This window comes from Protopterus annectens, chromosome 8.part0 (genome assembly GCF_019279795.1).
Source record: "Protopterus annectens isolate FY-2018-M chromosome 8.part0, PAN1.0, whole genome shotgun sequence".
NCBI lineage: Eukaryota > Metazoa > Chordata > Ceratodontiformes > Protopteridae > Protopterus > Protopterus annectens.
This window is the reverse complement of record NC_056741.1, coordinates 1899475628-1899489083: the sequence shown is the minus strand read 5'-3', so window position 1 is coordinate 1899489083 and position 13456 is coordinate 1899475628. Positions and strand designations below refer to the sequence as shown.

Below are 13456 nucleotides of genomic sequence, written 5' to 3'. Positions count from 1 at the left end.
AACAGATGCTTGGTGCCAGAGCCATGGGCTCAAGCTCAATGCCAAGAAATGTATTGTTATCCCTTTGGGAAAAACATGTATCCATGAATTACCATATAGGTGGCAGTACACTAAACACAGAAAGTGTGATAAGAGACTTAGGGACACAGGTGGACAGTGGTCTCACCTTCAATAACCACATCGCCACAACAGTCAGGAAATCCTTCTATGTGGCACACCTCATCACGAAGGGCTTTTCATCCAGAAAAAGGAGGTCATTGTCCCACTGTACTCATCCCTCATTAGACCCATTATAGAATACAATGCCCCATTTGGTATGTACCTCTCAAGACATCTGCAACAACTGGAAAGGCCTCAGAAATACCTCACTAAAAGAATCACAGGCCTAAAGCAGATGCCCTACGCTGACCGCCTTAAAACTCCAGCTATACTCTGTCGCATATCGTCTACTCAGAGGCGATCTCTGCTTAACATACAAGGCCATGTCAAACCCAGAGCTGTTGGACATGCTACACTTAAAGAAATCCCAATCCCTCAGAGCTACACGCTCCAGGGATCTAAACCTTGTCATCACAATAAACAAAACATGCTGGAGGGATAGGTTCCTGACCCAGAGACTCCCCAGACTCTGGAATAGATTGCCCATACATGTCAAGCAGAGTGCCTCTTTGGACCTCTTCAAGAGGAACCTTGACGATTGGATGGGAGAAAGGAAATTCACCCCAGGGATCACGTCAGTCGCCCTGCTAGACAGGGGTCCAGGAAAGTAAATAATGTGGGAAGAAATAGCAAGGGAATTGTTATGGCTAGGCTTGTATAGGCCCTAGGGCTGATAGCCTAGTACCAACCTATGAACCTATGAACATGCACAGTAGAGAAAGCATATTGACTATCTGTATAAATTGTCACTTTTTTACCCTCCCCTAAGGTACAAGCTCGAGTCAAAGCCACTAACTCAGCTGCTTGGGCAGAATAAATGTTTGACAATCCTTTTGCTTCCAAAACTTCAGTTTCTGTGGTGACTGCATACCCTACTAGTGTTTTTCCTACAGTGTCCTTCTTTGCTGATCCTTCTACAAACAAAACAAGATCAGAATCTACCAACGGAATATCCGTTAAATCTGGTCGGGGAAGTACTTTGTCATAAATGCTCTCTAAACAAACGTGTGGAGTACCTTCTTCTGGAGTCGGCAAAAGTGTCGCCGGATTAAGAGTAGTACATCTTTCTATGGTCATATGTGGCTGTGTCAGCAGCACTGTCATACATGACAAATGCCAACTAGGAGATAAAAAGGTTATCTTATCTTGCAAAAGTATAGTAGCTACTGAATATGGAACTCGCAATTTTAATGGGTGAAACAAAACTAATGATGCTGAGGCTTGCACTGCCATGGCGGCTGCCACTACAGCTTGAACACAATGCGGCAATGCCCTTGCAACAGGATCTAATCTGGAGGAATAAAAAGCTATCGGTCTCTGTTTATCCCCATGTACTTGTACCAGAACCGAAGTCATATATCCTCCCTTACAATCAACCATTTGTACAAACTGCTTAGAATAGTTCGGAAAACCCAAAACAGAGGATCCTGCTATCAATTGCTTAATTCTATTAAATGCTTGTATTGCCTTATCTGTCCACTGTATATTACTTTTAGCTGCCATGGTAGTGTCATAGATCAGTGCGGTCAATGGCCCTACTTCTTCAGCATAATTAGGAATCCAACTTCTACAAAAATTAGTCACACCTAAAAACGACATCATCTCCCGCTTAGTCATAGGCATAGGTGTTTCAAGAATTGCTTGTTTTCTTTTATTTTCCAATTGTCTGCCTTCCTGCGAGACTTAAGTAACCCAAGTACTTTACTTGTGCTTTCCACAATTGTAACTTCTCTTTATTTACTTCATGTCCTTGCTCAGCTAAAAAACTAAGAAGGGATAGGGTATCCTTTTTACAACTTTCCTGCGTGGGTGAGGCCAATAAAATATCATCTACATACAACAGAACCTGGCTTCCCTCTGGAGGAACAAACTGAGCTAAATTCGCAGCCATTTCTTGTGCAAATATTGTCGGACTCTCACAATAACCCTGTGGCAATCTGGTGTATGTGTATCTTTTACCTTGGAAAGTGAATGCAAACCAAAATCTACTCTCCTTGTGTAGTGGTATGGAGAAAAAGGCATTGCTTATATCTATGACAGAAAAATATCTGTGCTGAGGTAGTAAATCATTAAGTAATGTATAGGGGTCAGGGACCACCAGTGCTCTTGGAATCACAGCTGAATTTACTGCTTGTAAATCCTGAACCAACCTCCATGACCCATCCGGTTTCTTTACAGGAAACAACGGAGTATTGCAGGGTGAATCTGGGCATTCAACAAGAATTCCTACCTGTTTTAGCTGTTCAATAACTGGTTTAATCCCTTCCTCTGTTTGCTTACTTAGAGGATATTGGTGCTTACGAGGTCTAAAACCTGACTTTGCAGTTATACAAACTTCACCTGCTATTTTCATTAATCCTACATCTCCTTTACCTTTTGACCATAAATCTACAGGCAAGGCACTTAACGCACTATCTTCCTCTTGAGTTAGGAGGATTTGTCATGCCATTTCTGTTTTGTCATCCCTGAGGTGCACGCTTGGTCGTGCCCAAGTCACCCAATTTAATCTTTGTACCTGGATCTGTTGATCTTTCAACTGACTTTCAGACATTGTGTTCCAAATCGTTACCTTTTTCGCCAAATCTACCCAATGTGTCCCCACTGCTTTAGTAACTGAGATATGTGGGCTATAACTTGAGCGATATAAAGAACTCATTTCCTTAGTCAAAGTACAGGTTACTACTGTATTACCTTGCGTATCCCAAAACATATCATTCAAAATTATCCTTGCACACTTGTGCTTAAAGAATTATTTTTCAAAATCTTTATCCGGACCAGGGGCCTTATATAACATTGTACAATGTAAGTGCGCCGCAACCTGCGGTGACCCGCTCCTAGATTTACTTAGAGCTAGATTGATCAACTCTGTATCAACCCTCCCCGGGCCATCTGAAATCAAGTCTAGGCTATGCCAGTAAAACAAGTCCTGTACTCCCTGTACTACTAAGCCATCCGCTAACCTTTTTGCCTCAATACCTTTAGGTGTGGGAATTGCCGCTATTCCAAACACATGCATCAAATCTCTTCCTAGAAAATTAACTGGACAAACTTTTGATATAATTACCCTACACCTAACAGTTTGGTTTGTTTGCGGATCTGTGAACAGTAGAGGATGCTGGACAAGCCACGCTGCTTCGCAAGGGACGGCTTGCACCTGTCACCCCTAGGCTTCCGGATATTGGCAAAGGCTCTTGCCACCCCCATAGTGCCTTTTTTAGGCAAGGCTCAAATTCTAAACCTACCACCCTAGAACACAAAAAAGTAAAAAAACTAAGGGTAATGCTGCTCAATGCCAGAAGTCTCAATCTCAAGATGCACGCACTCGAGGCCCTTCTCAGTATGGAGAACATCAATGTCTGTGCTGTGACAGAAACCTGGTTCAAGGCTCCTGAGAGCACCCCAGCACTAGCAGGTTTCACCTCATATCATGCGTTCTGGCCCCAAAATCCGGACAACACCAAGAAAGTAGGGGGGGTGTCCATATTCATAAAGGACACCCACACCTCAAGGTTGGTGGCAACGCACGATGCATCGGAGACCATCCAGGTGCAATTAACCATAGGCAAGACTGCTCTGCAATTTGTAGCATGTTACAGGCCACCCTCTCAAACACAGAAACCTCACATGGCCTTCCTGAAAACAATGGAGGGGATAAATGTATCTCCAAACACCATCATACTAGGTGACTTCAACTACCCTAATATAGACTGGGAACACTACTCAAGCCCAAACACTCTAGCCCAAAGGTTCCTGGAGTTCATAAACTCAAATGCCATGGAACAACTAGTCACCATCCCCACAAGAGGAGAAAACATACTTGATCTCATCATCACGAACATGTGATCAAAATGTTCAACACCGGAAGTATACCCCTCACTGGTGAGATCAGATCATAAACTAATCTCGCTGGAGGTCCTCATCCCGCCCCCACCTGAAATAAAAAAGACCACAGTGAAAAACTTCTCAAAAGCCGACTTCACACTTCTAAAAACTAATGTGGTCTCCTTTAAGGTCCCTGAGCCAGTGGTAAACATTACTCAAACCGCTGAATCGCTTACAAATGCCTTCTACCAGCACCTACAGGACTGCATGGATCAGGCAATCCCAAAAAAACTAAGACTCTTTGTACCAAAGGCAAGCGTCCAGTCTGGTGGACCCCAGCCATAAACAAGCTCTACAACAAAAGGAGGAAGCTACTACAAGATAGAGCAAAATCCTTGAAAGGTAAGACACCTTTGATCATTATAAGTAAAAAACTAAGAGCTCTCATAAAATCATCCAAGGCAAATTTTGAGAGAAAAATCGCCAAGGACTCAAAAGACAATCATAAGGCCTTCTTTAGCTATGTTAGAAACCTAGGAGGAAACTCCCAGATATGCTCAGAATTAGTTCAAAATGATGTGAAGATTACTGAACCTACACACATTGCCAACATACTGGCTGACAGGTTCAGTGCAAACTTCTCCCCTCCCAAAAGGAGAGATATCTATACCAGAGGATTGTAGCCCCCCAAACATCTCCAACACCCAGGTGAGAACTGCTCTCTCCAAAACAAAAAACACAGCATCCATGGGACCGGATGGTGTCCCCGGCTGTGTGCTCCACGAACTCAATGAGGAATTAAACCCGCAGTTAGGACAGCTGTTTAATCTTAGCCTCACCTCAGGTGCACTCCAAGGAGTGGCGCCTGGCGACTGTGGTCCCACTTCACAAGGGCGGTGCCTCCACCGACCCTGGAAATTACCGTCCCATTAGCTTGACAAGCCTTATCTGCAAAGCCATGGAGAGGATCATAATGGAACTCATAAATAAAGACATAGGGAACTTGCAGACTTTGGATCCAACCCAGTTTGGCTTTGTCAAAGGCAGATCATGCCTTTTAAACTTGGTTGACTTTTTCGAGACAGTCACCAAGGCCATTGATGAGGGAAAGGCAGTCCATACAGCCTACCTTGACCTGGCAAAGGCCTTCGACACAATACCCCACTCAGGTATCATCGAAAAACTCATCAGCTTGAATGTAAACCCATACATCACAAGATGGGTTGCAAACTGGCTAAGTGACAGAACCCACAGGGTCAGAGTTGCTGGAGCCATGTCAGACTCAAAGCCTGTCACAAGTGGTGTCCCACAGGGATCAGTCCTGGGTCCACTCTTGTTCGGCATCTACTTTTCTGAAGTACAAGCAAACACAGGAGGGTTATGGCTGACAAAGTTTGCAGATGACTGCAAACTGGGCCATAGTCGAAAACACATCTGACACAGATATCCTTCAGAAGGGCCTCACAGAAACGGATAACTGGTGCCAGAGCCATGGCCTAAAGTTAAATGCCAAGAAATGCATAGTCATACCCTTCGGGAAAACAAGGTTACCCCTAGCTACCATATAGGTGGCAATCCACTGAGCACAGAAGAAGTCATCAGGGATCTGGGGACCCAGGTTGACAGTAGCCTTTCGTTTGACACTCATGTTGCTAAAGTATTAGGAAAACCTTCTACATTGCCCACCTGATCATGAAGGGATTCACATCTAGATCAAGGGAGGTCATCGTCCCCCTGTACTCATCACTCATTAGACCTATGATTGAGTACAATGCCCCATTCGGAATGTATCTGACCCGACACCTACAGCAGCTGGAAAGGCCCCAAAAGTTCCTCACCAAAAGGATAAAGGGTCTCAAAAATATGTCTTATGCTGCCCGACTGAAAGAACTCCAGCTCTATTCAGTCTCATACCGCTTGCTCAGAGGTGACCTGTGCCTGACATATAAGGCCATGTCAAACCCTGATTTGATGAATATGCTTCACCTCAAAAAATCTAGATCCCTCAGAACCACAAGGGCGGGAGACTTAAACCTTGACACGGTTATTAATAGAACGTGCTGGAGGGACAGATTCATCACCCAGAGACTCCCTATGCTGTGGAACAAAATCCCGGTACATGTGAGGCAGAGCACCTCGCTGGCCTTGTTCAATAGGAATCTTGACCAATGGATGGGGGATCGCAGATATACCCCAGGGATTACTTCAGTGTCACTGCTTGACAGAGGCACAGCAAAATAATAGGCATAGTTTTATTCAAACTAAAGGGGTGGCGAAAGCCAAATAACTATGGGCTAGGCTTATAAATGCCCTTGGGCAGATAGCCTAGTACGAACCTATGAACCTATGAGACAGTGGTTCCTTATAAATTTTCCCGTTTGCCGCTTTTACAAGGGCAAACTCATCTGTTTCACAGTTCGGAGGCAGAACTGCTGGACCCAAAAGTGTACGCGATGCACCTGAATCACATAAAAACTCCACTTTTTGTCCCTCAACCAAAAACTCTATCATGGGTTTCTGATCTAGATGCATAGCAATACCCAAATTTGCCCAGTTTGACTTCACAGTCACAATACCGCCCTTCCATTAGAGTGTTTCTGACATTCATCGTAGAGAGTGTCTGCCTCTTCATTATCCCCATAATGAAGATGGCTCCTTTCTTTACTATCATATAGTCATGCGGAGCCCTTGTTCGTAAGCTGTGGGGGATGTTGCACTCTTCATAGTCGGCAGCGAAGTGCCCACGTCTACCGCATTTAAAACATTCTCCACGTTTTAACCTTTCCCTATAGGCTGAATGTCCACCCAGTTCATTTAACGTGTCCCATTGCGGGCCCCCACGTTTTTTTTACGCCTCCACGGCGCCCTTGCCCCCTTTGGTCCTGTACTAAGAATATACCACCATCATCCCCTACTGCCAACACTTGTACTTTCTTCTTCTTTTTTAGATTAAAATGTCGCTCAGCATGTCGTGCATATTCAAACAAAGGTTGCAGTCTACATGTTCTATGATCTACCATGTGCTTAGTAATAAAACTACTTATCGGAGCCTTACAACCTTTAAGAAAAGCATTCTTTAATTGCTGTTCATACGGACTATCATTAGTCTGATCCTGCGGAATCATCATTCCACAATGGTTATTGAACACTTCTGTCAATCTTACAATATAATGATCTACAGATTCATCATCATTTTGAATGCACTGATTTATTACTGTCCAATCTGCTCTTGGACGCCACTTATCAGAAATTCTCTTTAACAGATCAGTGACTCGTGTGTCTTAACACCCCAGAATTATGCTTTAATGTAGTGCCGTCATCTGACTTACATGTCCAAGTACCACAAACTAAGTGCCAATCTGGACCTAAGATTTGTCGCACTACTTGTTCTACTTCTAAACCATTTAGATGATAACTTAAACGCATACCAACTATGTCTTCAGAAAACTTTTGAAAATTAATCTTGGGATGAGGAATACCATCCGTAGCTTGTTTTATATCCTCTCTAGCCCAGGGACGATAAACTAAAATAGTTGGTTCTTGTCCAGCATCTCCTGCTTGTAGGTTTGCAACTTGTATTAAGGGAAGAGCTTCTGAATGGTCAGAAAGTTTAATAGCCCAACGTCCTTGCCCTGCTGGTCCTGACCTTAACTGCATAGGTTGGTCTACCTGTTGCAAAGCAACTTTAGGTACTACGGGAATTTGTGGGTAAATTGGAGGGGTCACAACATTTCCTTGAGCAGCTAATAACCCACCCTGCTTTACAGATCCCACATAAACAGACTGATATTGAGGAGGTTCCCCCGGTATGGCAGCAGCAATTTCACCATACGGTGGGACGGTTGCCTGCCTTTGTACTGCACAAACTGTATGCTCATCCTCCTTATCTAAAAATAGCTACTTTTCCACTTGGCACCAGTGATCCCTTTTGATTTATTTTCTCTTTTTCCTGATGCTGTTTTTCTTTTATAGCTCGTTTATTTGCTTCTTCTAACCATTTTTGTGCTTGGGGAAATCCCAATTGTCTCTGCTTTTTGGTTCTAGTTCCTGCATCTCTTTTCAAATCTCTAACCAGTTTTGCACAGGCATTCTTATTCAGTGTACCATCAAAATCATATTCCAACTTCTACTTCTTCAAAAATTTAACATTATTTTTGTTTAAACTTTTCATATACTTAGCATCAACATTTAAACAGGCATCACTCTCACACTTGCAGCAACTTGAACCCATGTTTTCCTAGATTTCTTATTTTAGGACTGTATATTTTAGGACTGCATCAAAATTATTTTTACAGGGCTTATTACAAAATGGGGTTATCTTAACGGGGATCCTAACAAAATAACAAGTAATCCTAACAAAATAATCTTAACAATTATTCCTACCCACCCTTAACTAAAAATAAAACCCCTGTTGACAAGGTTAAATTAAATTAAAAGAAAAAAAGGTATTTTCATCCTACCTGAACCAGATGAGACTCCGTTTCCTCTTTTGGTTCGGAAACCGTCCCTCAGATAGGGATCAGAGAGCGGCTGGCCTCTTTCCAACGACAAATCAGTCGGAGGGCTTTCTGTCGAGGGAATCTTAAGATGAGAAACGCTCACCTGCGCAGGTTTTTCGGTCTCTCTGTCAGTCTGATCCGTATCTTCGTAAAGGTTTCCGGACTGAAGGACCAAAATGTCAGAAGAAAAAAATCAAGCAAGTCACATCTGTTTCAGGTGATGAAAAACTTCTTTATTTGCAGCTAACCAGATTACAGCAACATGTTGGCCAAGATGATCTCAATCTGATCAGCTTGGTTACTGACATCAACTTTTATACTTTCCTGTTACTAGCCAAAATAGCTTTTGTTACATTTCTAACAGTTGACAGTTGGCTATGAAAAACATCTAGGATCACAATTTACCTCAGAAAAGAATGCTTTACCTCAAAACCACAGCTAGTGTAGAATGTTTACCTCAAAACCACAGTTAGTGTAGAACGTTTACCTCAAAACCACAGTGGTAGCTGGAATTTTCCAGAGCCTGCCTCAGTAAATTAACTCTTATTCAGAAGTATAGAAAACAGATGTTATTCAAGTTCATAAGCAAACTACATCTATCATAGGTAAAGCCCATCTTAAATAAACATGGTTCAATGACCTTTTCTTACCAACACTTCAGCAAATAGCATATTCATTTTGCTAGATGAGAGAAAGAGACAAATAATAGTATGTTTTAAAACTTTTTCTCTTAGCACTTAAAGCATTCTTTGGTGTATATCGTACCCCCCCATCCTCATAGTAATGTTGTTGAGGTGACAGTATGCCACTGTATCCCCTCATCCCCTCCAGTCCCCACAGTAACATTGTTGCCAGTACTGCACGTTGCCCCTTCTCCCTTGTGTACTATGATTTCCCCCATCCCCAATCCCATTTTGGTGTCGATGTAATTATAACACTTTTAAAATAACCCTTGGAGTCTAGTTTTTTTTCCACCACCACCAGCATGTTCGTATTTGTCAGTTGAACACCGCCTTTTGGCTATGTTTTACAGCAACATAGTGGGGGTGGCTGTGGTAATGCATTTTCTTCAGTCACTTGGCCATGTAGATGGCTTTCTGCAGGTGGTTCGGAGGCAGAGCACATGGCTAACTAGCATATGCCTCTCCCCTAGAATGCCTCACTAGTATTCAGCACAGCCGCAGCGCCAGCACTTCATGGTGCTGTAGAATTTTTGTGGAGAACTGTGCAGCACCATGAAAGGGTGCTTGTTGAGTACCATAAATGTACCAAGACATGTATACAGCCATGCAGATGTTGCTGTTCCTTTATGAATTCCATCTCCATTTCAATACCTTTTCAGATATAGATGTTTGAGTTGCAGGAGAGCTTCAACTTCTAGCATTTTTCTGTTTAGACTCCTAGCATTGAATAGTACCATTATGCTGTCCAAATGTGAGTTTGAGGTTGGAAGGTCCATTTGGGAGACTGTGCCTATAAAAGGCTCTATAGGGGCAGCAAAGGCTTTTAACCAGTATATGAAAACCTTGGCATGAGCAATGTGAGCATTCCTTGGTGAAACAGGAAGTCTTATTTACCATCTCATCCCAGTCCAAAACTTACTGGCTCCCCTTACAATGACATCAACTACTTAGCCAATTTTCTTTTATCAAGGCATCATTTTTGGTGAAGGCAATTGACTACTCAAAACCAATGTATTTTCTGCCTCTAACAAGTACACAGTGACCAGTGACTGCTGCTCTCACAGGTCAGTTGTTTAACAGCTTTTTCATAGTTTGCATAACGTCTGTCTACAAAGAATTTCCATAAAGGACTTCTGTATTCAAGTCTTCTCAAAATACATCTACTATCCATGGAATCTGAACTCTTTGCTGGAGAAACTGGTTTGACCTGCTGTTGAACTTGCAGCTTTACAATAACTTTCTTGGATAACACGTTTTCTGTTAACTGTTAAAATCTAGCTGGAGAATTTGAGTTAACCTCACTTGTAAAGGTCTTTATTTCATTTTCTCTAACAAAACAGTCTCACTCAAAACTAAGCTGTCTTTCTTGTCCAGAATAGTATCAACAATATATATTAACCATTCTCTTCCACTAACAGATTTTTATGCAGCTTTTTTGTGTGTTTCCCTAGTTGAAAATTTCATTTATTAGTATGCTAGTTTTTAAGTCACAGTTAGCTCAAAGGGATAAGGGAGTGAAAGAAATGCAGGCTTCTAGTAATGGTGGCTGTATGAATATGTCTGGTACCTATGAAAGTTGTGTGGAACATTGGCCTAGGACTATCAGAAGCCTTCAATATAAAATTGTTAATAAAATGTCTAACCAGGATGAAGCCAGAATAATCTGGATACAACCTAAATTATATGATTTACTGTTAAACTGGTCACACTCTGAAAATCTAACGTAATGGCAAGTTTATTTCCATACAACTGAACTGTATATTGTCACAGAATGGTATTTTAATGATACTTGCTATTAGAGAGCTGCACATTTTGCTAATTAATGACAACAGCAGAGAAGTCTGTTTTGCTATTTTTTGTACTTCATCTAGCGATTGTGGTTATTGCAAAACAAGTTTTTAATACCATATTTACTGATGATGTGTTTTTTTCCTCCTCCTCTTAACAGTGACCTTTGCATGGAGTGTGCCTTGCAGCTGGAAAACTGCCCATTGTGCCGACAAGAAATCAAAACAAGAGTCAGGCTAATTTCACATATTTCATGACACTGGCAGGAGATGATCATAGACATTTACCTTAATATACCAGCCGATATTAAGTGAAAAGTGATGTACATTGCACCTTTATTCTCATATGGGACACACATGAGAATTATTGAAGACCAACTTATTTCAGGAGAAATCTGGGTGTTTTTTTTTTTTTTTTTTTCAGTCTAAGGACACTGAAAGTCAGCTGTACATGTATTATACAGTAGTACCCTGTGACTTTTCTGCAAAGTAATATAATTCTGACCTAATATTATACCATTTCAGCACCTCCATGCAACCCTTCTCTTAATTGGCAACATTGTGTCAAGTGTTGTGACTGGAATTCGGTGATCGTTCTAAAGTAATGATTTAAAATTCTTACACATATTTTTAAAAGTGGACAGTGCCCCCTCTATATCTTGAGGCCGTGGGTTCTGGAAAAGAAAAGGTTTACAGTAATTTCAGAATAAATGTATTCTGAACATGTACTATCATTCTTATGAAATGTACAACAGTGGTTGTAATGGACTGCAGACAGCTGGAAGGACTGTGTTCTAAAAAGAGTGATTGTTGGATAATGCCATTCCAAAGACTATTTATAACACCATTTTAAGAAACTTTGTCAAACTGATATTATTTTTTAGTCACCAGTGTTTGTAACAAGGTCATGTCCATCTTCAGAGCCAGGTTTTGTGAAAGAGAGAAAAAAAAACTAAATTATTTATTTAATTGTATGTTCTGCCAATAATAGGAGTCTACTACATTCATCGCAGTGCTGGAGACTGGATTAAATTTGCTATAAATATTTTTAAACTAACATGTATCAAAAGATTTTTTCCTGCTTTTTTCTAAATCAGTATTGTTTGCAAAATATGTACATGTGAATTTTTTAAACAGTATTCTCAAGTCCTGGCAAAAAAATGAGCAGATATGTAAATATTGTTATAGAAATACATGTTATTTGACTAGAAAACCTATGTTTGAAGTTTCATTTTTTTTTTTTTAAGTAGCCTACTTATCGACTGTGGATTTACTGTTAGCCTCACACTATTTTATCACTGCAGACCTCTTAAAATTGTACCACTTTAGTTATTTGTGTACTTTGTAACATTATTTATACACCTTATTTGAAGAATGCATCTATTTGGCAAAATTAAGCAATTGGCCCATATGTAGTCAGGCTTAAAACTGTGTATGAAAATTGAATATGTGCCATAAAGTCAAGTACAGATAATATAAACAGTGCTAACACCTGATGCTTATGAACCAAAACAGTGTTCAAGCTTTGATTTGTGAGCATGTTAACCAGTGCTCAAGCAGAATGTTGTTGTTTAAACATTTGCATTCTTCATGATGTAGTAGGAGTTTATCATTAGGACTTGCTTACTGTGTCTTAGGAGCAGCTCATCTACATTTTTTTCCAAAATTGTGGACCATCTTGCTGTCATTAACCCCAATGAGAATAGTTTTTGTTAGTCTCTCCTTTTTCTTTCCAGTTTTTAACTAACATACCATGACATTTGCTGCTGTTTTGTTTACCTTTTTTTGAAATGCAAATTAAATCTTTCACTTTTTAGCAGTGGTGTTTCTGACAAAGTACAGTTGTAGCAAACAAATCTCTCCTTTAAGTGAGCACTCCTACTGTGTGTGTTTAAGACTAAAGCATGGCATCTCTTCCCTTGCTTCTTGTGACAAAGCCACAAGATGGCTGTCAGAAACTTCATGTAATGCCCAGTAACACTTAATGCCCTCCATCAAGAAGTAGCTGTGAAGGTGTATTCTATAAATGTATGTCAGGCGGATAGTGCCTCTCAAGATAGGCTGGATACCCATATGATCACCACCGATTCTTTGGACACAGCCTGGGAAGCTAATTCAGGAATGCTGAAAAGCAAAGGTATTTTGGTGGAGGGGACCATAGGTCCAGAGATATTGACATAAAACACATGATGACAGTCATTCTAGCTATCAAGGCTTTCTAGCCCATTTGGCAGCAGAGAATCTTGCACATACTTACAGACAACACTACATTCATCCCTAGTAACTGTCAGTATTGACAACACACCCCTAAGAGTTGACCAAGTAGTCATGGAATTGGGGACACACAGAGACAGTAATCTAGTCTTTGACCATCATCTGTCTACAGTAGTGAGGAAATCATTCTATGTTGTGCAACTTATAAGCAAAGGTACAGTAGAGAGTCTATTATCTGAACCAATTCGGACCAGACCTAGGGTTTTTCGGTTAATCAAAGATATAATTGAAC

At 41.0% G+C, this 13456-nt stretch overlaps 1 protein-coding gene across 2 annotated transcripts in view; it reads left to right on the top strand.

The window, feature by feature from the left end:
- The window catches only part of RSPRY1 (ring finger and SPRY domain containing 1), a 1565455-nt gene extending 1553292 nt beyond the window's left edge, over positions 1-12163 (top strand). For both annotated transcript variants that reach the window (XM_044081400.1, XM_044081401.1), the window contains exon 15: positions 11112-12163. In XM_044081400.1, coding sequence (XP_043937335.1) covers positions 11112-11208 — 97 coding nt within the window. In that variant the 3' untranslated portion in view covers positions 11209-12163. The remainder of the gene's footprint in view (positions 1-11111) is intronic.
- Positions 12164-13456: the final 1293 nt, after the last annotated feature.